This window comes from Benincasa hispida, chromosome 12 (genome assembly GCF_027475165.1).
Source record: "Benincasa hispida cultivar pf3 chromosome 12, pf3_genome.v1.1, whole genome shotgun sequence".
NCBI classification, from domain to species: domain Eukaryota; kingdom Viridiplantae; phylum Streptophyta; class Magnoliopsida; order Cucurbitales; family Cucurbitaceae; genus Benincasa; species Benincasa hispida.
Genome location: NC_143489.1, coordinates 952,374 through 977,980, shown reverse-complemented (window position 1 = coordinate 977,980; position 25,607 = coordinate 952,374). Strand labels below are relative to the sequence as shown.

General features: G+C 34.3%; 1 protein-coding gene and 2 pseudogenes across 1 annotated transcript; 1 reads left to right on the top strand and 2 right to left on the bottom strand.

The window, feature by feature from the left end:
• The first annotated feature begins 1,349 nt into the window (after positions 1-1,349).
• On the top strand, positions 1,350-3,367 carry LOC120092611 (putative receptor-like protein kinase At1g33260). Its single transcript, XM_039050752.2, has 2 exons — positions 1,350-1,976; positions 2,307-3,367. The coding sequence occupies exons 1-2, from the start codon at positions 1,646-1,648 to the stop codon at positions 3,059-3,061; spliced, it is 1,086 nt and encodes a 361-aa protein (XP_038906680.2). The 5' UTR covers positions 1,350-1,645; the 3' UTR covers positions 3,062-3,367.
• Positions 3,368-11,983: 8,616 nt separating this feature from the next.
• On the bottom strand, positions 11,984-12,899 carry LOC150031683 (uncharacterized; annotated as a pseudogene).
• A 2,789-nt stretch (positions 12,900-15,688) lies between these two features.
• On the bottom strand, positions 15,689-25,290 carry LOC150031682 (uncharacterized; annotated as a pseudogene).
• Between the last annotated feature and the right edge of the window lie 317 nt (positions 25,291-25,607).

Genomic DNA, 25,607 nt, shown 5'->3' with positions numbered 1-25,607 from the left:
ATTCATGACCTAAACGAGAAACGAAATGAAAAAAAAAATATATGCTTCTTAGATTTAGAGAATCTTGATAAACTAGGATGTCCATTCAATAAATCCCTTTCAATGGTTATATATATATATATATATATAGCTTTATGTATTTTCAGGTCATTAATAAAAATAAATAAATAAATAAAGTGAGAGGAGTAAAACCAATATAAGGGAGAGCAGGTACATTTATCCATTGATGATTTCAGTATAATCTTTCATCAATATCATTGAACCAACCATTGCAAAGTACTAACTACAATCTAGATTGTAGGACAAACCAATATACACATCTCATGTCAAGTATTTTCTCTTTCCTATTTTAGATTGAATTATAAATTTAGTCCTTCGTTTCTAATTAATCTATAAAGTTTTAAGAGTTTCTAACATGTCTCTAAACTCAATTTTGTATCTAATAGCCCTCTAAACTTAAGAAAAACGTCTAATATGTCCTTAGAACTTTTAGTTTTATTTCTTGAGTCTAATTCATAATCCTGGACTTGCTTGCCAATTTTTTTTTAAAAGCAATCCATAAACATACTCACACAAAATTGAAAGCTTAAAATCTCGTAAGACATATAACTCCATTTTAATACCGAATGTATCATTTGATCTTTTAAGATTTAGAATAAGTTAATGACCCATTAGTTGAAACAAATATAATTCAATTGATAATGAATGTGTTAGTGACCTAGTATATTTCAACTTTTAAAATATTTATTTTGTTTTTTGTATTCTTAAAAAAATGATTATTTTGGTCTCTTCATATCATTTTTAAGATACTAGTCACTTTTTTAAAGTTTAAAGACCAAAATAAACTAAAATTAAAGGTAGAAGAATAAAAATACATTTTTTTTTTAATATAGAAACTAAAATAATTAAAATTCGATCTAAAAGAACCAAAATGAAGAAAAATAAAAAAAAAACAGAGTCGAAAGTAACCTTTAAACCAAATAAAATCTAAAAAACACAAACCTAAAATATGAAGATAATATTTATAATTTAAATATTTACTTCCATTACTCATTATCCTCATTTATTGTACCACCGCGCTGAGTAGAGGAGAAATTAAGTTCCATATTAAGAACATCCAAAATTCCCACCTAAGGTACATGAATCTATTCATCATCCTTTTTCTTTTTCCTCTCTGCAATATTTTTATTTTTCTTTTTATTAAAACAAAAAAACAAATCTAAATAGTGTCAGATAATGCCTCCCCACCCTCTGATGTTCCAAAAAATACCCAAATCCAAAGGCTCAAAACAAACAAACAAAACCCATAAATAAATAATATAAATAAATATAAAATCCTCCGCACGAGTGAGTGGTCTGTAGGTACTGCATTTGGCTGTTTCCTTTCCTTAGTCAAAAATTTCCCTTTTTTCTTCTTCTTCGTAGCTTCCCAGCCAAGCCCATTCCTCAAATCCAAACCCTCTTCTTTCACCAACCATATCAAATTTTTCAATCATAACCCATTTCAAATAAAAAAAAAAAAAAAATCACATTTTTCTTTTGGCTACCCACCGACCCCAAGCCTTAAAAATCCCCTCTTCACTTCACAATCTTTGTTCAATTCCATTTTCTCTCCTGGGTTTTATTTAAAATTTGATTTTTCGAAATGGGTTTGCTCCGTTTCTTTAGAGTTAAGAGAAAATCCAAAGTTGCTGATAAAAAAACCATTCTTTATGCTCAAATTCAAGAGGCTTTTTTCGCTACCAGGTTTCGGTGGACTGAGATCGAGGCTTTCACTAAGAATTTCTCCACTCTTGTCGGTTCCGGCGGCTTCAGCAACGTTTATCTTGCTCGGACGGCGCCGGGGATGGCGGCCGCCGTTAAGATTTTGGGCGCTAGCGAGCGGCTTAACCGGATGTTTCGCCAGGAATTGGACATTCTTCTCCAGCTCCGTCATCGGAATATTGTCAATTTCATTGGCTATTGTGATGAACGAGGTGAGAGACAGAGTGACTCTGTTTTTTATTTTATTTTTTCCTTTATTCGTTTAATTAAGAATGCAAATCAAAGAGTTGTTTTTACTTATTTTGTTTTTAATAATAATTAAGTTTACATTAGTGCAAAAGAAAAAAAAAAAGTAGTTTCAAATTCAGAGAGGAAACAGAGGAAAAGAATAAAGCAAAAAAGACAGTAAAGGATAATGCTTTCTTTAAGAATAAAAGCAATTCAATAATTTCAATTTCGTCTTTCATCTTCAATCAACTAATTATTTAACTTAATAATCCGATAATTAAAGTATAATTTATTAATTTATTTAAAAATTGCAGATGAAGGAGCATTGGTATTCGAATTTGTCCCAAATGGTAACTTACAAGAGAAGCTCCACCGTCGGCCGGCGGGGAAGACGGCGGCAGCGGCGGTTCTTCCATGGAAAAGCCGGCTAGTCATAGCCTTTCAGTTAGCTCAAGCAATTGAATACCTCCACGAGAAATGCAGTTTACAAATCGTTCACGGCGATATAAAATCATCGAACATTTTACTGGACGAACGTTTCAATTGCAAATTATGCGATTTCGGGTCAGCAAAAATGGGATTTTCGTCGGCGGTTGGGAATCCGTCGTCGTCGCCGTCACCGTCGAGCCCATTCAGAGCGAAGCAATTGATGCTGGGATCTCCAGGATATACAGATCCCCAATATTTAAGAACCGGAATCGCTTCAAAGAAAAACGACATTTATAGTTTCGGCGTTGTTCTTTTAGAGCTAATCACCGGAAAAGAGGCTTTCTGTTCAGAGAAAGGTCAGATTCTGACATCAATATTACCTCAGGCGGTTCGCGACGGCGGAGGAATTAAACCGTCGGAAGTGGCGGAATTAGTCGATCCGCAACTCCGGGGAGATTACGACGGTGATGAAGCCGGTGCGTTGATTTCAATTGCGGCGGCGTGCGTGAGGCAGCCGCCGGCGCCGAGGCCGAGGGTCGGAGGCGTGCTGGAGATGATGACGGAGAGGATCGGGAATTTTGGCGACGGGGAATGGGCAGTGAAACGTGGCAGTAAATTATTGGATGGGGGGAGATGGTAAAAAAAAAAAAGAATGTAGATTATGTAAAAATGGGTTTTGAGGGTTTTATTTTTGAATGGGAAGAATGTTTGTTTGTTTGTTTGTGTTTTTTGAAAAAAAGAAAATAGAAGTAAATTGTACTTAAAAAAGAAAAAAGAAAAAAGAAAAAAGAGAAGTAAAACGTGGTGGATGGTGTACACGTTGCCATCACCGACGATGACTTGTTGTCCATAACAGCAATTATTTTGTAAACAGATTTGGAATTATGTGGCTGCCAATTGTGGGCCCCAGTTCTATATATTACATCAACATTCAAATTCATATTTCTATGGCTACATCTTTATGTCGCACCAATTTTTTTTAGCATGCAAACAAAATAAATAAATAAATAAAATAACACATTTGGTTTGTAATTTTTGAGTCTGCTCTAATTAGTTTGAAATTACGATCTCAATTTTTCTTTTAATTCCATTTACCCTTTTAATTTAGATTATTCATTAAAAGCGCATTTATATCGTATTAGTTAATTCAAAATAATTTAAAATTTTATAATGAATTAAGTTTTATTAAAATAAAATAAAATTTTTACTTCAAAATATTTTTAATTAATTAATAGACATTAACATTATTGATTGCAAGTGAGTATTGAATCAAGAAAAAATTTCCATTAATGGCTGGTTTGAAATCTCATATTTTGAGGAATTTTAAGTAATAATGGATTTCAATTTATAACAAATTTCAAATGAATTCGGTTGTTTATTACCGCAAGAAAAAAAATTATTTTAAAATCTGACATCATTTTAAATGTTGTTTTTACTTTTAAAAAAATTCGGATTTTTAGTTGGATTTTTTTCGGATTTCATAGGATTTAAAAGTAAATTACTAATTTAACTTTGCAATATTTTAATTTTCAATCAACACATCATACTTAAAAAATCTATATTAGTATATTCTTAATTTTCTTTTCTTTTTCTTTCATCATCCAAATTCAAAATTTTAAATATGTTCATTTCAAAACATTCTCGTTCCAAATGAAGTAATTAATTCAAAATCATTTCTCAGATTTCAAATCACAGAATTTCATATCATTTCTTAAACTTTCTTGAATCCAAATGGAGGGTAAAAGTGTAAATTTTAAAACCTAATTATCAAATTGAAACAAAACTAAATTTAAAATGTAAAGTTGTAATATTTTAGAATATAGATACTAAATCAAAACGAAATTCAAGATTTAAGAAATGTAACGATTTGAAATTTAGGGACTAAATGAAAGTAGACTCAAAATTTATGGATAAAAAAATTTATAATAGGGAAAGAAAGAAAGAATGCAATGGTAGTGAATGGTTTTGGTTGGGTTGTTTAAATAATAAAGAACCTCTTAAATTGAGAGGGACGGACTGTCTTACCTCTTGGGGCTTACTTAACCTCCCCTTCACGGTGGAAGAATTGAGTTTATTATGACAGACTTGCATGTACATATTGACAACATCTTTGACATTTACACATTTCCAATATAATGTAAATTTTTGTGAATATTAGGAAGTAAATCAAGCATATCTATCAAGATTAGTGGTCGATCCACATTTTTGTTCAAGAATTTAGTTTAAAGCTTCACAAAAATATCAAAATTACGATTCGTGAACTTTCAATCACTACAAAAAAAAAAAAGAAAAAAAAAAAAAGAAAAAAGACCACTTCTAGTGGGCATAAAACACGTTGTTAAAGGTCAAAAAGCACCACCAAAAGTATTAGCAATGTTGAGACATGCGTCGTTAAGAATGCCACTATAGCCACATAGCTAAAAGATTTTAGTGACATATTCACTGTGTGCTGCTAAAGACAACTTTTACTTATGCATACGTGTTACTAAAAACTCACTTTTAGCAATGTGTTATTTGTCTCTATTTATCTTATACAGTGACGTTGCAAGTTTGTCACTGAAAGTTAAGTTTTAGTACCATATAAGACTGTTGCTCAAAGTGGATCAATAGTCATTGCAAGTATCTTTTGCAACACATGTAAGCGTCGGTAAAAGTATTTCATAATTAAAAAATCAATATATAAACTTGCTATCACTAGTATAAAAATAAATTAAAATATCAGTCGAAAATTGACATTATATGGATACTGATTGACATTGAAGAAAACTAACTAACAATGTTTATACAAATATAATAAAAGTAATATGAGATTTGTATACATAACTTAAATTTCCACAAACATAACAATTAACTAATTTACTTCACTACTACAGAAATAGTATTTCTTGACTTTTTCAAATGTCAAGAATCACTTTTCTTAACACTTTAAAAAACGTTAAGGAAGCCAGTGTCAAGAATGTTGATTTTCTTGAGGTTTTAAAAACATCAAGAAAAGTGACACTTGATATTTAAAAAACGTCAAGAAACACTAATACTTGACATGTTTGAAATGTAAAAAATATGAGCGTTCTTGACATGGAAAAAACGTTACGTTTTTTTTTCTTTTTTTTTTTTTTAAACTTGACAATGAAAAAACATCAAGATATATCCTACTTGACATGTTAGAAATGTGAATAATATGAGAGTTCTTGACTTGTTAAACATGTCAAGAATATCTATAATCTTGACAAGGAAAAAACATCAAGAAATTTGCTTGTGATTTTTTTTAGAAAAATCTATATATTGACATTTTTACCTATAATTGCTCCTGTATTTTGATCCAATAACCACATTTGTATATATGTGACATACATTCATCAATCAAATAAACAATACACACATTTTTAATCTTATATATCAACCAAATTTCCACCAATATCTCTTTATAAAAACTTCATTTCATTAACATTGTCAATAGTACAACCTAAGGAACATAATTCTAACAGTCAACCCATATGGACACTTCCAAAACAATATAAGGAACATAATTCTAATAGTCAACCTAATATGAACAGTTTCAAAAAATACATTTCCAAAGCTTCTATCAAAACTATCCATCTACCCACATAACAACTATCACATATATCAATCCAAAACCATCTTCCCCTCCCCGCTGCATGTTACACCTATATGGATATGAAGTAAATTCAGGAACATACACATTCAAAATGACCAAATTGTACTCACCCATGATCACATGTCGCAACCCAAAAATTCAGCCAACTCTATCCGCACCTCGTCTAACTTGATTTGTGAGTACGGGTTCCTTGTATCAATCATAAACATAAAGGCCAAATATTATAATAAATTCTATTTTTTCCTATGCTATTTGAAATGTCAAAATAACGTAATATAACAAACTAAGATGGCAATACTTCTTTTGGTCACAATATCCATCATATATCTCATGACGTAGTATCCACATTCGATGTTCCCAACTTGTAGAGGACATTACAGTGAAAAACCAGTAAATAAGAATGAAGTAATCCTTATGCACTAGATGTCTACTTAATATGATGAATAAGTAATCATTGTTAATTTATACTTGACTTTACTGTTCTTTATAAGGTTTGCTTCTGGATTTTTTTAATATTCTTTTGAGATTGAAACATTGCAATTTCCTTATTTGTCAAGAAATAACCGCAAATTCTAAAATAAAGTACACTTTAAAACAAACACTATAAATGAAAAAAAGTTAACTTAGGCATTCTACAAAAATTGAGCTCATTATTAGTGGGCAAAATTTTCTTTAAGGTTTTAAGTAATTCTAAAAAACTAGTATCACTCCATCCATATCTAACTTTTAAATTATACAATTTGACTAATGTAGACAACTTAGTGTATTTTTTGCATCCTTCGTATAATGGTTTTCATCATCATTAAGCAACTTCTCAAATCCATTCGGATCACTACTACAAAAATAGTATTTCTTGACCTTTTTTAAATGTTAAGAATGACTTACGTCAAGAATGACTTTTCTTGACATTTTTAAAAACGTCAAGGAAGCTAGTATCAAGAATGTTGATTTTCTTGACGTTTTAAAAACGCCAAGAAAAGTGACACTTGACATTTAAAAAAGTCAAGAAACACAGACACTTGACATGTTTGAAATGTCAAGAATATGCACATTCTTGACAAAAAAAAAGTCAAGAAATTTTGTGAACTTGACATTTGAAAAACATCAAGAAACACAGACACTTGAAAATTTTGAAATGAAGAATATGGACATTCTTGACAAGAAAAAACGTCAAGAAATTTTGTGAACTTGACATTTAAAAAAGTCAAGAAATTTGCTTGTGATTTTTTAGAAAAATCTACAATGTTGACTTTTTTTTACCTATAATTGCTCCTATATGGATATGAAGTAAATCCAGAAATTGATTAGCCAGAACAAACACATCCAAAATGATCAACCACGATCACATGTAGCAACCTAAAAATTCAGCCAACTCTATCCGCACCTCACCTAACTCGATTTGTGAGTATGGTTTCCTTGTTGAATCTATAAACATAAAAGCCAAATATTATAATGGATTCTATTTTTCTTTATGCTATTTGAAATGTCGAAATAACGATAGCATACCAAATCTAAGATGAAAATGCTTCTTTTGGTCACAACATCCCTCATGACGTAGTATCCACATTCGGTGCTCCCAATTTGTAAAGGACACTACAGAGAAAAAAACCAGTAAATAAGATTGAAGTAATCCTTACGCAGTAGATGTATATTTAATATGATGAATAAGTAGTCGTTGTTAATTTATACTTGCCTTTACTGTTCTCCATAAGGTTTGCTTCTGGTTTTTTTTAATATTCTTTTATGATTGAAACATCACGATTGCCCTATTTGTCAAGAAATAATCACAAATTATTTTAAAATAAAGTACACTTTAAAACAAATACTACAAATGAAAAAAGATTAACTTACGTGTCAGTTATATATCGTATATCTACCCGTGATGTTGTCCTTATTGAGTCTAGGTAGTACACAATATCTGAAAGAACTCTAAATCTAGAGAACCAGTGAGCGGAAGTAGATCGTTCCAAAAACCATTGGGAAAGAACATAAACATTTACAGTCAAACAAATAGATTATGCATTAAGAATAAAATTACAACATGTTTCTTAATAAAAAACAAGGGATCGAGTAAATAATACATTTGACGAATCCTTTCTTCACGTATCCCTCAATCAAACTCGAATGCGTTGATCAGCACGAACGCAACGAGCAAACTCAACAAATAACTTGAATTGGGAAAACCTCAATCACAACCGAGTTTAACTCGATCCTCGATTCTCGATCAGAACTGGACACCACCATTCGATTGCCTTGGTACTTGATGTGAGAATCCTAGAGGTGTGGGCTCTATATGAATTTGGATAGAGGGATGGAGTAAATGAATTATCGAGTAGACGATCGAGTATGCAACAGAAGAAGAAGAAGTCTATTGTATGGACTTGGTACTCGATCGTGTAGCAAGCGAGCAACTATCGTATAGTAAACTCGACGTTTATCGTTTACTCTCTGAAATCTGAAAAACAATCACTTGATTCGTGTGTCGTGTGTTATGAACAATAAATTTTTTTTCATCTTTATCTATCAGTTGGCCATAAACCGTGTATAACCACCCACCAGGTAGTTATTGGAGAAAACAAAAATTAATTATTTATAAATAAATACAATAACTAACTTATCATATTATATTTATAACCTATAGTTTTAATATCGCATCATATGGAACATATAAATCATAGTTCTTTTTCTCCTTTATTACATTTAATGTAAATCATATTTATATTGATTCCTCCAATTAAATAATGTATCAAATACATTAAATCAATTATATCATATATAATTGAACTAATTTAATTATATCATATATAATCGAATTCTCTCTTGTTAATTTGAACATTTTAAACTAACCTAAAAACTGATTCTCAACATGAATCCATTGAGCTACCAAGGGGACCTTATGGACTTGTAGCTTGAAGCTTAAACGGTACGTGAATAACCGACTAAACTTTTTAATCACGATATTCACCATCCGTTAACTGCCGAGCACTCCACTAAAGATTGACACTGTACTTTTCGCACTACAAATATATTTCTGTGTCCATCAGATATAACCAATCAACAGTACGATGACCCTTCACAAGTCGCTCGTAAGTAAAGTTGGGCCAATTTACCATTTTGCCCCTAGTTACATCTAACTCTTTAAGTACCACTGATTCCTCTAATGAACAATACATAGTCCTACTATGACTAAGCCATTCTCGGGCCTTGAGAAGGTGTGACACTTCATTGTTCAAGCCCTGAAATCAGCCCTTAAAGGAGTAATTTATCTACTTACCCTACTTCGTGGAATGAGTGAATTTCTTCTTGTGTAGCTGAGTTTCCAGCTCCCTAATCAGATGAATCCCCAAAGTGGTAGGTTTCAGTCGTCGATCTGGCCACTCGCACTCATGCAAATCGGATTGCCTTCATAGGTAGGAGTTCACAACTCACTCAGGATTAAGGTCATGTTACCTATGGTCATCCTAGTGAAATGAAAGTCTCTATCATGAACGACGTTATATAACGAGACTAAACATTTCGTGGTCTGGTCTTGTACAAACTTCTTTATATAGAGCATCCCCGCTCGCATGTCTAATACACGAATGATCAGGATCAGACCATTTATAGTACTTTATAACTTTTGTAACACCTACAAAGTGACCCACACTCATAGTGTCACCAGGATAAGGTTTCCCTCCTTTATTCATATACTACACACCATTTAGGTTATCACTTAAAGCACAATCCACATGTATGTCTCCATATACATGCTTAAGTTACAACGATAACCAGGGATCTTAGTTTATCGGTTTGTGGTTAATGCAACTAAAATATCTCATATTTCATAGACTGGAGTGAATAAAATATCTCATATTATATATCACAAAATGTTTGTTCATACAGATATTTACAAACTACAGGACCCTATGAGATTTAGGGCATCAACCCCAACGGTATCATCGTATGCATTTATAGTAAGTAGTGCCCAATGACCACTAGTTAATAAAATATAATTAGTATTTTTATTGCTAATGAAAATTGATAAAAATAAAATGTGTTTTAACTCACCCAGGATTAAAAGGAGCAAGAACTAATTGGTTTGCTTCTGAGACCATCAGTCTACACAGGTTTTGAGTTTTAATTTCCTGAGAGTTATATCCAGAGGAAATGAGAGATGTATCTACAAAAGTGTATCGTGAACTTTCCTTTGAATCAATAAAGGATGAGTGTAAGTGCCTACAAAAGATTTATAACATAGATATAGACGACCAAAATTAGAAAGAAATGTCAGAACTGAAGTCTACAAAAGTAGTAACATTACTTCTGCCATGTAAACCACCAAAGTCATTGTCTTGATTTCATCCGCGGACCTCCCTGGGAATGATTTGGAAGATCCAAAACAAAAAATAGTGGTATTTGCTAGCAACAATATAATGGAGGCAGTCAATCAATATAGATTGATCCGAAATCTGATTCAAATCCAATATAACACCTATGGGTACATAAGAAATGTATTGTTGGGCCAAGAGGGTTTTTTAACGCCTTCTTTTTTCCGGGAACCTACCGAGAACCCGAACCGCTTGACTGACTGGCCCCTGAATACTCAATTTCATTAGGGTCGAGGATGGATGAAACCAATCATCAGTGCAAATCGAATATGTTATTGAATACTCAATTTCAATAACATAGTTATTCTCAATTGAAGAAAAAAGAAATGAATCGAATAGGAACCAAGAGAAAGAAAGGACGGGGGGCAACCATGCATGGTACTTCTCGACCGTGTCTCCAAGGGACAGTTGAACGAGCGACTCATGAATGCTGCCGGGTTGGCCAATATGAAACTGAGAATTGGACCTCTGATGAAACAAGTCATTCAACGGAAGAGCTGATTCGGGTTGTTACAGAGTTTCTTCAGAAATTGAACCTGGGTTCACCGGTTCCACCGACTAGACTTAAAGAGTGATTCAGTCGATATAGAGGTGCGCTTGAAGTGAGGGGTGTGCTGGCCCTAGAGCTCGAGATTGGTTATTTAAGGTGCTAGTTTTGCAGCAAGAGCTAGTCATTCCCCGCGCTGTAGTAACTTGAAAGGAAATAATTATCTCCTCTCGCAGGACACTACTCTTTCGACTGATGCGAAAAAGTCCAACTGGATGTGGTAAAGAAATACTAGACTCTTTGGCCATCACTTTCTTAGCATATCTAAGAATGGATTTCAAAGATACCGGAAGAACTGATGTAATTGAGTCACTAACTTCTTTTTTCTTAGTCATTTCCATTGAAGATTTCTCCTAATGCAGAAAAATCATAGCAACAAAAGTATATAAAGCAGAAAAATTAGATATTTGAAGAACTTAATTGATTTTATTAGTGTCACTTACCTTAAAGATTTTCAAATCTTCTATGTTGCAATTTACATTCATCTTTATCTTGTCTCTTCGTTTCTCTGGGGACTTAATCTCCTCCACCTTAATCTTCTCTTTCTATTTCTTTTCATATGTAGTCTTCATCTTTCCTTTTTGTTTATCTTGAGATTCGATCTCACCTGCTAAAAATTGCTTGGAGCAACTTCCATGTCCAGAAAATGTTGTAGAAAATGACATTTGAAGACGAGCTTCTAATTCTTTAACACGTTGACGAAGTGCTTCATTCTCACTTGCAATTTCCTTTTTTTCATCCTTACTATGTTTTGACTTTCGTTTTACTGTATGAAAGTAAGTCGTTGCAGTAACAAAACCACCAACCCCATGCACATGCCCGTGCCTTTCTTGAGTACCCAAAGCTTGTATTAAGATATCATTGGGAGAGTGATGTTTGTGGCATAATGGATTTGTATTATTCTTTGTGAACTCATCCTAAAAAGAAATGAAATTTAATATAATTAAGCTATATGTCATATACTTCATGTAAATTTAATACTTGTCTTACTATTCGATTGACGACTTTTTGAACATCTTCATTGTCGTATTCTCATTTCTTATTAACTCGAGCCTTCTTCCACAGGTTAGCTCGATCAAAATCACTTTCATTTGAAGATATTTTCTTCTACATTCAAATAAAGAAATTTTTTTTTAGATATTGTGATAAATTTAGGAATCGTGAGAACATATATTAAATTCTTACCATCTCCTCAACAAGGTTAGCATAACGTTTCCTTGAAATTCGATGATTGTACTTATTCTTCGATCGACATTCTTGTTGTAAGTGTCTTTTTTCTTATACAAACATAATGATTATTAGTAGGGAATGACATAACAAATATTTATAAAATTAAATCAATAATTTATCTTAAACTTTACACACAATCTCGATCTTATAAACTCTTCCTAATGACTTTGATCAATAAATGAATACTTTTCTGGTGGATTTATCAGAAGTTGAGGTTCATCTTTAAAGGGCATAATGTATTTTATTGTTAACCAATTCTTAAACTGACCAAAAGCTATGCCTGCAGTTTTTATAATGTTCTTCCTAGATCTTGTATCAATTACAAAGATGACCTAAACATTGAAAAGTTATGAAAACATGACATATATATCTACAATATTATCAAGATAAAAGGTTAAATATATATACCTCAACTGTACTATATATCTTATCTTTCAATTTAGTAGGCAAACGTTTCCAAGATGTATATATAATAGGTACATGATACTGCGTAGAGGACCCAACGAAAGACTTTAACTCCATTTTCACCAATGGGTAGGCCATCTTCATTGTATTCCACAAACTTCTTTTCTCCCGCACTCCTAATACGTGTTACATCAAACATAATAGCAACTCCCGGTTCTCTCTTTTTTTGATTGGTGGTTTCATTTGATCTAACAACTACTATTTCTTTGTCACCAAACTCTAAATTTTCGTCACCCACTGTGTTATGCTCCATCTGGTGTACAAATAAAAAACTGCAATCAAATTTAAGAAGCAATTAGCATTATATACATATTAAGCAAAAAAAAAAAAAAAAAAAAAAAAAAAATTCAAATATGATTGATAAAAATTATAAACTAAAAAAAACAATTATCATATTACACAATATATAACCTACCCATAAAATGTTATGTAGGTATCCATGTGCCTTCACAAGTCGATCGTACATATGTTGACATGTTCTCATCCAAGTCATTATGTACATCAACATTCGATATTTCATTGGGTATTCCATGACAATGTAATATTGTATCTCTAAGTTTGTCGTCATTATATCTATTTTCAAAGTCCCTTTGTGGTGAGGTAAGCACAATTGACCATCTAACATCACTTGGATCCTTAACATAAAATACTTGTCTTGCTTGGGTTGCTAGTATAAAAGAACCAGACTTGTGACCTATTCTATTTAAATCAACTAAGACAAAACCGAGCTTCACGATTTTGATACCACTATTGTTCTCAACCCAATCATATATAAACACAACAACATTAAACGTGTGATAATTTAGTTCCCATATCTCTTGTATCACTCCATAAAAAGACATATATCTAATGATTGAATTTTTATCTTTTGAACTAGACACTTGCATCGTTTTTAACTGAACTAAAACTCCACTATTTGTACACTTTGATCCTTATCACAAAATTTTGTGTGATAGCGACATCCATTAATTATGTAACTGCCATACGTAATCATAAAAGGATGAGGACCATGAGCAATCCACCTCAAGTTATCTGAAACTTCAGTATTTCCCATTTCAAGCTCAGTTGCAACCTATCATGAGAATTTCCATTCTAACTCAGGCATTAAAAAGTGTATGTAAAATAATAGGTTGAACATTTTAACTCTTCTCATAGCCAAGATATAAAAGTCCAATTATGTTCCTCTTGAATCCATTTCTGATTTTTTGACTTATTTCGATGTTGCAATTGCAAAGCCATTATATGTTTTTTTTAAGTGAACTTTGAAACATTGTATAGTTAGATTTACCTCATAAAACTAAATGAAAAAATAAAACCAAAATCATGGAAAAAAAACTTACTCTAAATATGGTTGCACATCAATTGTATTTTTCAAAACATTTCAAAGAAACTCCTTTGGACAATGGTCTACCAATATTTGATTGTCTAAATAGTCTTGTGAATTATGAGTGCCAACGCTAATAGGATCTACTCTAGACAAAAAATCAGAACAAAATTCAATGGCTTCTTTTAGTATATAACTTTCAGCAGTACAACCTTCTGGACGATATCTATTTCTCATAGAGTTTTTAAGGATTTTCATGAATCTTTCAAAGGGATACACTCATCGTAGATATATAGGCCCACAAAATTTGACTTCCTAACTTTGTATATTGTGAGATGCACCATAATTGTGAAAAATGAAGGTGGAAAATACTTCTCCAATAAACATAATATAAGCACAACAACTTCTTCCAACTTTTCTAATTGCTGCACATCTAGGACCTTGTTGCATATTGAATTGAAAAATATACACAATCGAATTATGGCATATCGAACATGATCTTATCGCAATAGGAAATAATTATTGTAAGAGCACATGACAATTGTGAGATTTTAAACTATTAAACTTTAAATCTGTCATCGACACAAGATTTTTAACATTCGAAGAGTAACCTTCAGGAACCTTTATTCCTGACAATGTCTTTAAAACACAACGTTTTTTCATCCTTTGTAAGAGTATAACACGAGGGAGGGATGAATTTTTTTTTGTCATTGCTAACAGGTGCAAGATCTAGTCGAATTTTTAAATGAACTAAATCACATTTTGCATTCAATCCATCCTTACTTTTCCCTGGAATATCAAGAAGCGTACCTAAGATATTCATGCAGATATTTTTTTCAATGTGTATCACATCTAAACAATGCCTGATATGAAGATCTTTCCAGTATGGCAGCTGAAAAAAAGAAAATATGTTCCAACAAATCTTTGAACTTCCTTTTGTGGGTTGTTTTTTATTGTTCTTCTTTCCTTTAGAAAATTCAAGATCTTTGATTTTTAAATATATAACCTCCCAAACAGAGGTTTTGGAATTATACCAATTCCTATTGATCGTTAAATGACTTTTTTTTGTGCCAGTATGGATGATTTTGTGCTAGAAATCTTCGATGTCCAAGGTATGCCATTTTCTCTCCATTTTTCAATCTATTAGAAGATGTATTGTCTCCATAAATTGAACACGCCTTATACCCTTTCACACAACATCCACTTAGATTACCATATGCAGGAAAATCGTTGATTGTCCACAACAAAGCTGACCATAAGTTGATTAGTTTTTCTCGATAAGAATCATAACATTCAACACTGCTTTCCCATAAAAGTTTTAAATCTTCAATTAGTGGTGCTAAGTATGTGCCAATGTCGTCCCCTGGTTGTTTTGGACTCGAAATTAACATTGATAGAATCATGTACATTCTTTTCATACACAACCATGGTGAAAGATTATGAATAACCATCACTACAGGCCAACAACTATATTTAGGACTCATTTCACCATGTGGATTTACTCCATCGGCTAACAATGCTAAATGAAGATTTCTAGGTTTAGAACCGAAGTCTGGCCATTTAGAGTCTACTAACTTCCAAGCCGAAGAGTCTGCTCGATTTCATAACTTACCATCTACAATTCTTTCATCAACATTCCAATTCAAGTTTTTAACACAATCAACACGTCTAAAAAGCCTTTTAAGTCGTGGAATTGGTGGAAAGTACCATATCATTTTTTAAGGTATTTGTTTTTTCCCATGTTTTGTTTCCTTCTCGTTTTTCCACCTTGATTCATAACATTCAGGACATTCAATTGCATCTGCATATTCTTTTCTATACAGACAACAATCATTAGGGCATGCATGAATCTTCTCATATTCCATTCTTAGTGGACCTACAGTTTTCTTTGCTTCATATATTGAATTTAGGAGCTCATTGCTAGTGTGCAAAATTTCCTTTAAGGTATTGAGTAGTTCTGAAAAACTAGTATCACTTCATCAATGTCTAACTCTTAAATTATACAATTTGACTAATGTAGACAACTTAGTATATTTTTTGCACCCTTCTTATAATGGTTTCTTAGCATCATTAAGCAACTTCTCAAATCCATTCAGATCTCTTGAATATTCATCATGGGTAACTTCAACCATTTCTTTTAAACTTCCAACATCAGACTCTTTATACATATGAGTGTCAAACTTAGAAGATTCTCCACAAAATGATGAGTTAGGAAGTTTTTCCCCATGCCAAAACCAAATTTTATAACTTTCATCGATCCCATTGACATATAAATGATCTCTAATATCCTTGCTACTATGCTTTTCACAATTCCCACATTTCAAACAAGGACAACGATGAGGATGCTTGCAATCGGGTAGATGATGGTAGAAGAAAAGATGTAGACGATCATGCAATTGTGTAGATGATTGCTCGAAAGAAGGTAGACGATTGTGCAATTGTGTAGACGATTGTTTGAAGGAAGATAAACGTTCGCGCAATCGTGTAGACGATTGCTTGAAGGAAAGGTAGATGATCGTTCTGATGTACTAGACGATATGGAAAGAAAAGATAAACGATGGACGATCTTGTAGACGATGAGAAGAGAAGAAGAAAAAATACATTGCGATGTATATGGTTCGGCTATGGAATCCTATGTCCACGGAAAGGAGAGAGTTTTTATTATGAAGCTAAGTCACAGACCCTTTTCTTTACAGATTGCTCAAGAATTTTTTGAAGCTATGTATTTGTTGTTGTATCTAAAATTTGTAAATGATGAGTTTAAATACTATTTCTGACACAAGTAGTTACAATAACTAGCTGTAAAGATTAAAGAAATGTGAAACAACTTGTTGATGTTGATGTATGAGCTTATATTCTTCAAATCTCCACCTTAAGCTCTATATGCAACCTCTTCTCCTTCTTGATTTAACATGTCTTCACCCTTTTTCAGGAAGTAGAAACCCGGTATGACCAAGACAACTAACAAGCTTGAGTTTACTCATAGGTTTGGTAAGCATATCAGCTGCGTTCTCAGTGGTATGAACTTTTAGCACCTCGATTTCTCCTTTCTCTATTCTGTCTCTGACAAAGTGATACTTGATATCTTATGTTTGGTCCTTGAATGATATTGAGGATTTTTGGAAAGGTGAATGGCGCTTTGGTTATCACAGTAGATTTTAACTACTGTTTGATCAATACCGAAGTCCTTCATCAGTTCTTTTAACCACAGAGCTTCTTTTATTGCTTCTGAAAACGCCATATACTCTGCTTCTATGGTTGACAATTTTGTGATGGACTGTAAATTAGCTTTCCAACACAACAAGTTAGGGCCAAATAAGAATAGATAACCTATTAGAGATCTCCTTTTGTCTTGGTCACCTGCAAAATCTGAATCAACACATCCATATAGTTCTAAATTTGATTCATTAGTACTTTGATATGTTAATTTTGTCTGTTTAGACCAAATAAGATATCTTAAAATCCATTTTGTTGCTTTCCAATGTCTTTTTCTAGGGTTAGACATGTATCTACTGACTAAACTAGTGTTGTAAGATAAGTCTGGTCTAGTTGATATCATTAAGTACATTAGACTCCCTATAGCTTGATTGTATGGAATTGATTGTATTTGACTCAAATGTTCTATGTCTGTCTCTTTTGGTGAGTTCTAAGAGGAAAGTTTAAAGTGTGTAGCAATAGGAATACTAACAGGTTTTGCATTTGTCATATTGAATCTGTTTATAACCTTTTCACAGTAGCTTAGTTGACTTATGGTTAGGGTTGAGGTTGTTTTATCTCTCTGAATTTCAATCCCAAGGATCTTTCTAGACTGACCAAAATCTTTCATGTCAAATTCTTTCTTTAGGAGATTTTTGACATGAGTTAAATCCTCCCTAGACTTTCCAGCTAGTAGCATATCATCAACATAGAGTAATAGGTAGACTTTGTCCTTATAGGTAATAGAGTTTATATAAGTACAAATATCATAGGAACTCCTTTGAAAGCCAATACTCTCTATGTAGTCATTAAACCTCCTGTACCAGCATCTAGGGGATTGTTTTAGACCATATATTGATTTGTTTAGGAGATAATATAGGCCTTTCTTACCTTTTTCCTCAAACCCTTTAGGCTGAACCATATATATTACCTTATCTAGGTTTCCATGTAGGAAGGCAGTTTTAACATTTAGTTGATCTAGTTCTAAATTATACTGAGCAACTAGTCATAAAAGAAGCCTAATTGAGGTTTGTTTTACTACTGGTGAAAAGATTTCCATATAGTCTATTCCTTCTCTCTAAGTAAATCCTTTAGCCACTAACCTTACCTTGTATCTAGGCATTTCATCTTTGGTAGAACCTTCCTTTAGTTTATATATCCATTTAGAAGCTATAGGTTTACAACCTTTAGGAAGAGGAGCTACGGTCCAGGTTTTATTGACAGTGAGTGACTCCATCTCTTCACACATAGCTTGAATCCAAGACCTAGCATTAGGGCAGTTCACTGCCTCTTCAAAAGTAGCTGGTTCTTGGTCATTAGGAGCTATTGTGGCATTTAGAACTAGGTTCATATAGTTATTTTTAGTATATCTAGTAGGAGGAACTATCACTCTTCTCTGCCTATCCCTAGCTAAAGAATACTGACTTAGGTCAGGGACAACTTTAGTATTCCTAGTGGTCTCATTTGAGACATCCTCTTCTTCTTCTAAATCTATAGGAGGGTTTTGGTTAGTGGAAGAAGCTTTAGGTGACTCCACCTCAATCCTAGTGGTGTTAGGGCTGTTAGGAACTTCATAAGATGTCCTTTCCTTTTGCATAAACATTTCTTTTTCTCTGAAAGTGACATCTCTACTGATAATAAACTTCCTTTGAATAGGGTTCCACATTTTAAATCCTTTTACTCCCTCAGAAAAACCTACAAACATACACTTTACTACCCTAGATTTTAATTTCCCCTGTTTTTGATGTATGTAACAACACATTTGAATACCCTTAGGTTATCTAGGTTAGGTGGATGTGAGGTCCATTTTTCTTCAGGAGTCAAAAAATTTAGGGAAGAATGTGGACATCTATTTAAGGTGTACACTGTGTAGCTTGTAGTCTCTGCCCAGTAATTTTCACTTAGAATTGCATCAGATAGGAGACATCTAACTCTTTCCATGACTGCCCTATTGAGTCTTTCAGCAACTCCATTTTGTTGAGGAGTATATCTAACTGTTCTATGCCTAGTAATTTCTGTTTCTTTATAGAATTTATTGAACTCTTCACTACAAAATTCCAACCCATTATCAGTTCTTAGTATTTAATTTCTTTAGAAGTTTGTTTCTCTATCATGAGTTTCAATTCCTTAAACCTATCAAACACTTGGTCTTTAGTTTTAAGAAAGTTGACCCAACTTTTCCTAGAGAAATCATCAATAAAAGAAAGTAAATACCTTGAGCCACTTAGGCTAGGTGTAGAAGCTGGACCCCATAGGTCAGAGTGTATGTAATCTAGGATAACTTTTGTGGTATGTTGTGCTTTAGTGAAACTTTGCCTTGTGGCTTTCCCTAAAGCACAATGTTCACAAAAGGTTAGTTCTTTTGAAAGACTTTTAGGGAGAATACCTTGATTAGATAGGACTTCTAGGCCTTTGGCACTTATGTGAGATAGTCTTTTGTGCCATAATTCAGCCTCAATAATCTCATTTGTGGTGACTACATAAGATCCAGTCATCATTGAAGGCATGCAGAAATACATGTCATCTTATGCCTTTCACTTAGAATTATGAAGGTTGTTAAGCAGAATATGCGGCAATTGTGCTAGGAATTCATGAGAAAATGAGCTTGCATTGTTCAGCATGATGAATCTCGGCTAACTCGTTATTATGCGTTATTATGCATTCAATGTTCTATTTTTGTAGCTAATGCAGGAAGTGGACGCAAATGCGGAAACCGGACGACCGCAAAGACGACTGCATGCGGAGAAAGTCTCCATCACAAAGGCAAACGCATTCGATCAATGCATGGATGTTGCGGTAATCAGCCGCATGCGTTCATTGCATGGGAGTTGGGCTCGTCAAGGGATTGCAGTCATCGTGTAGAGTTGCGGTATTAAGCGAATGCAGTCATTGAATGATTGCGGCTACGCGATAATGCATACTAATAGGATCAATGCAAGGTTGGTGGAATGAACGCATCAATGCATCTGCCTCGAGAAAATCAAAAGTTGATGCTGACATTTCACCTACCACGCCGTTAGCAGTAGAGGTTCAGAAAGAACTAAACGCGCCAAATTTCAGAATCAGAATAGTCCATTAATGCTGTCGGAAATCCAGGCTCTATATAAAGAAGCCGATGAGTAGAAATTCAAATCATCCAAGGTCTTCGCCTGAGGTTCGCCTAGGGCAGATCTTTATGATCCAGACAAAATGCGTGAGAAGACGCTTGAGAGTTCTTCACCTCCTTCATCCATTTCGAGTGACGACCGGAGCCTTCGACCGAAGCTAGATCTCGAGAGAGTTAGCTCCACCGCCCATCCATGGCACCACCGGCAGCCTTGACGCACATCCGCTAGAAGCAAGTCTTTGCTTCCAACCGGTCACTTATTTTTCTTTCTTTTCTTATATTGTATTGTATACCTTTTTTGACTAAGGAATTAATACATTTTGTGCTCAATACATTTCTATGTTTCCTTCGATTCCATCTCATCTTCTTCACTTAGTATCTTTAACTTCATTGCATCACTTAGTGAGATTGCTTGAGTATCACATACTTAGTCATGTGGATTAGGGATATGAAGCATGTAGTAAACCATCGAGAGGTGTGCGTTGCGTGAGTGTGTGAGTAACCTTATTTGCTTAGTGTGAAGCTGTAGCAATGTCTGTTTATAGGCCAACGCAATGCTTGTCTATGAGTAAAGTCTGCAATAGCCAACTGCCCGGGAGGGTAAGTGGTTGGTCGCATTATGCAAAGTATGCATTGTTCAATAGAGATAGGAACAATCTTAAGTCAGCAAAGTTCATGCGGTTACCTTGTTCTATGAGTGCTTCATTCATCATTTAGGCATACTTGGGAGAGTAGTCTAAAACCCAAATCTAAGACTCGAGAGAGCGGATTGGAACGCATAGGCAACAATGGGGAACTTAGGGATAAACTCCGTTTGCTATCACACAGCATATGCACCCTACGGATAGGATATTGCATGCATCCAGAAAGTAGGATAATGTGGTATGTGGCCATCACGTTCATATGGCGAGAGCTCATGAGCGGGTTATAGGGGTTTAGGCTGGCATAGGCTTCTCGACAATATCGCATATACACCCCATACATTTTAGATTTAGGCTTTAGTGTGTGTAGCATAACAACATGGCTTGTGTTGCCTAAGGTTGCCCTTGCGAACTCTTAAGGGTTGCAATGAAATCATCTCCACATTTTATCTATTTTACCATTAGTTTGTTTTATGTTAAGAGTTGTCATGTCTCTACCTCTCATTCATATTCTCATTGCGTTGTCTGTTAGCTAGGAGTAGGAGTAGTGTTAGCTTAGAAACCTTCCCATCCATTCTTTTATTTAACTGTCGCATGCACATTACCGCATTCATCCAGCTACAAGTCCTTGTGTTCGACCTCGGATCACCCGAGAAACTTGCGTTCGCATTACACTTGGTGTGAGCACAAGAAAACTTGTGACAGGGTGCATAGTGATCGCATACATTTCTTAACTCATTGTCATTCCAACGTATGACCATCGACGCATGACTATCAATGCATACCTTAAGAACATGCATCGCATATTGCATCCAAGGGATTTTAGTTGTCAAGTAAATTGACATCTAATTTCCCATCATCAATCATCTCTACCCCTTTGACCACAAACAAGTCATTTACCTTTTCCCCAACTAAGATTACTTTAGAGTCCTTTAGCACCTCAAGAGTTCGTTTTTTACCCCTGTATCCACACCTTATAGCATCTAACATGCCTAAGGAGATTAGATTTCTTTTAAGTAGAGGAACATATCTCACATTCCTAAGAAGTTTGATAGTTCCATCTTTGAGTTTCATGGAAATAGAGACAATGCCCTCAATTTTACAGGCTTGGTTGTTACCTATATAAACCATTTATTCTTCTATTTCCTTAAAGGTGTTAAACCAGGGTTTCATTGATGTCATATGGTAGGTGCATCCGGAGTCTAAAACCCAATCATGTTTACCTAGAGAGTTTATATGATTAGATCTGTCAAGAGTTAAGGCTAAGGCATCTGAGTAAATGAATGAACCCTCTACAACAGATGCCTCAGGCTGTTTCCCTTTTGAATCCTTCTCTTTCTCTTGGTCTTTTCTCTTTAAAATAAAATTGTCTTTTATTAGATGTCCTTTCTTCTTACAATACTTATATTTTATTTTATTTTCTTATCGGTTATGAGGTTTCTTGTCTTTATAGGGGTTTTGTTTCAAGTTTCCTTTTACAAGCAGACCTTCACCACTAGGTTTATCCTTTTTATCAACCTGTAGCTCAACCTCTCTAGTTCTAAGGGCTGATATTATGATGTCTGTGCTTATGCTATCTCTTCCATACTTTAGTGCATTATTAATTTCTCTATACTGTTCAGGCAAAGAGTTTGGGAGCACATAGGCTTCGTTTTCATCACCTAGAACTTCTCCTGGAGTTTTAAGTTCAATAACTATCTTTTTGAACTCATCTAAGTTGTCAGATAATGTTTTTAGATGAATCCATTTTAAATGTGAAGAAATTCTCCCTAAGATATATTTTGCTAGGAAGGTCTTTAGTAGCATACAACTTGTCTAGCTTAGTCCAAATTCTATATGTAGTTTCTTGATCTAATTCTTGTCTAAGAACACTGTCACTTAGATTAAGAACTAACATATCGTAGGCTGCCAGCTCCCAATCCTCATTTCTTACGTTGCCACCGTGGCAGGGAGTTTTGATGGATCAAGGATGGCTCTGTGGGCTTTCTGCTGGCCGAGTATCGCCTTGATCTTGGCCTTTCATAGTCCGAAGTCTCCTTTGCCATTGAATTTCTCCACCTCGAACCTTGTTACTGACATTTTGGATGAAAACTTGTGTCTTGATTCTCCAAGAATTGAGATCTTGAATGTCTAGTTACTCTGATACCACTTTGTTAGGCCTACTTCTTCTTTGATGGGCCTGCTTCTGCAAAAGAAAAACTATTTTAGCCCAACTGATGAAAAATAAAGAGGCCCTTTTACCTTGATCCAATTCAGGAGGCCCTGATCTTTGCCCCAAATTTCTTGGTTGGTAGAGAAATTGGTTGCGAAGTGCCCACATTTTTCCAGCTGATGGCTAACATATGGATGATCCCACTGAAAATTTGTCTGATGGAAAATGAAAAAAAGACTTTGTTTCTAATGGGTGCAAACCTTAATCCCCAAGACCGGGAAGGAAGCGTGATTTATTTCAAACTTTAATAAGTTTATAGTATTCCCCCTATCTATTTATACATATAATTAAATTTTATCTACTCTTTGTTACATGGTCTGAGCCGTGCCCTGAGAGTTTACCAAATCCTGAGATGGTGGTGGTGGGTGGTGGACTCCTCTTCGAACGCTCTACTTTGCTACCTGGGAGGAGGAGGGGGGGGGGGGATATAAGAAAACATTTGGAAAACATGAGCTAATAAGCCCAGTGAGTGGTATATTTTTTATAAACGAAACCTTGGCTTATCAAAAATAAACTTTTGGGGAAAACAGCATGCAATCAACAACACATTAATACCATTTCAAATTCATTTCCTCAGCCAAGCCGCTGAATTATTTCTTGTTAATGGTCAACTATTGTCAAAACAACAACACAACAATAATTTTATGGAAACTTTTCCTATACCCCATTTTCCCACCAATGTACACATCGACCATTTCTTTCCCGCTAGTTATGCTTAGGTAACTTGACCATATTTTCCCACCGGTCGTCACCAACTATCGTTTTCCGCCGACCGAAGCTGACCATATTTCCTTGCCAAGTACCCTTTTCAAGCATACTAACCATATCCCGAGTATAATTCTAGTTTCCATCACAATATAACATGCAATATCACGGCAATCACAACAGAAATCATGCATCCCTACTCACGCACATTTGACATTACCCTCTACATACAAGACTCATATATACGTATACATACATAAATCAAAACAACACATAGTAACCACTCAACGGTGGCAAATCCTCCTAATGCAATTTACTTGTAATTATCTCCTATACTCAACAAAAACTAGTGCTGCTGCAACTTTCGATCTCCTTGACTTCAATACCAACGCTAGCCTGACCATCAATTACTAACTATCTAATCAAGATGTTTAACATTGAAATATTTAATTTTGCACAAGTTAAAGCTTCACGCTGAGGCTTTCTATTTATAGCCATCTCTAGGTTCTCCCCGCATGACAACTTACCATACAAATAGCTTTTCTTTAGGTTGCCAACATTAACACTGGCCAGCAGAGCTTGAGTTTTCTAATTCTGGGTTTGCTAGCCCAAAATTATCTAATTTGAATGTAATCTTAATCGTACACCTTCTACTTAAGTTAATAAAAGGTCTTTTGCATGAAATCTCCCTTTGCCACTTCATCTGCTTAATTTTTTAAAAAATGTTTATCCCAGGAGTTTAACATTACCAATGAACGTATCCCTTTAGGTCCGCAAGCCAGCCCAACCTCCAATGCACCACAAGTTCGCACGGCTCCATCGCAAAGCCTTAGCAGACCGTCTCGCTCTCAATGCTCTCGTTGATTTCGCTCTCTCCCACTTTCTCGCTCTCTTCAATCTCGCTCTCTTCCACTTTCTCGCTCCTTCTATTCTCGCTCTCTCCCATCTTCTCACTTTCTCCAATCTCGTTGATTCTTCTCTTAATGCTCTCGTTCTTCAGTGCTCTCACTGATTTTGGTCTCAGATACCCTCACGTCCGTATGTCCCTTTGCACCCACTAACATATAGATAACACTTGAATCATTTTTATCTAAATTTTCTCGAATTTTATTTGTTCTATCCTATTTCCTTATTTAACCTCATTCCCTTTAGATTAGGAGTTAGGGTATTACATGTTAGCCATTAGCTAGAAAATCGTGGGCACTTCTCAACCAAGTTCTCTACCAACCAAAAAATTTGGGGCAAAGATCTGGGCCTCTTGAATTGGATCAAGGTAAAACGACCTCTTTATTTTTTCATCATTTGGGTTAAAATAGTTTTTCTTTTGTAGGAGCAGGCCCATCGAAGAAGAAGTAGGGCTAACAAGCTATTTGTATTAGAAAATCCAAATTTTATGAAGTTTTCCACACCCAATTCATAATCTTTTGATAACCTACTCTTGTGCATCCATGATTTATCCATGATTATAAATCTAGTAAGAAAAGATAACAAACAATAATCAACTTCAAAAAAACAAGTTGTGGAAAACAAACAAGTTCCCAATACATACAACTTGTCATTTCTAGCTCTACAACATTCCAACCTCAAGAAAGTAAGATAAACCAAAGAACCTTGAGACAAAACTAGAGAACAAAGACAAACACATCTAAAAGAATTGAACCCAAGGTGTAATCGAACCTAAAAAAATTGAACCCAAGGTGTAAACTAAAAATTGAACCCAAGTTTGCAGTAAAGGAAAACCCTAGACTAGAGGCTCGCAACCCTATACTAAAAATGAT

Bases quoted from the DNA above. Each gene is read 5' to 3' on its own strand.
- LOC120092611 (XM_039050752.2), top strand. From the start codon at position 1,646: ATGGGTTTGCTCCGTTTCTTTAGAGTTAAGAGAAAATCCAAAGTTGCT. The intron at 1,977-2,306 runs GTGAGAGACAGA...TAAAAATTGCAG, and splicing joins TGGCTATTGTGATGAACGAG to ATGAAGGAGCATTGGTATTC.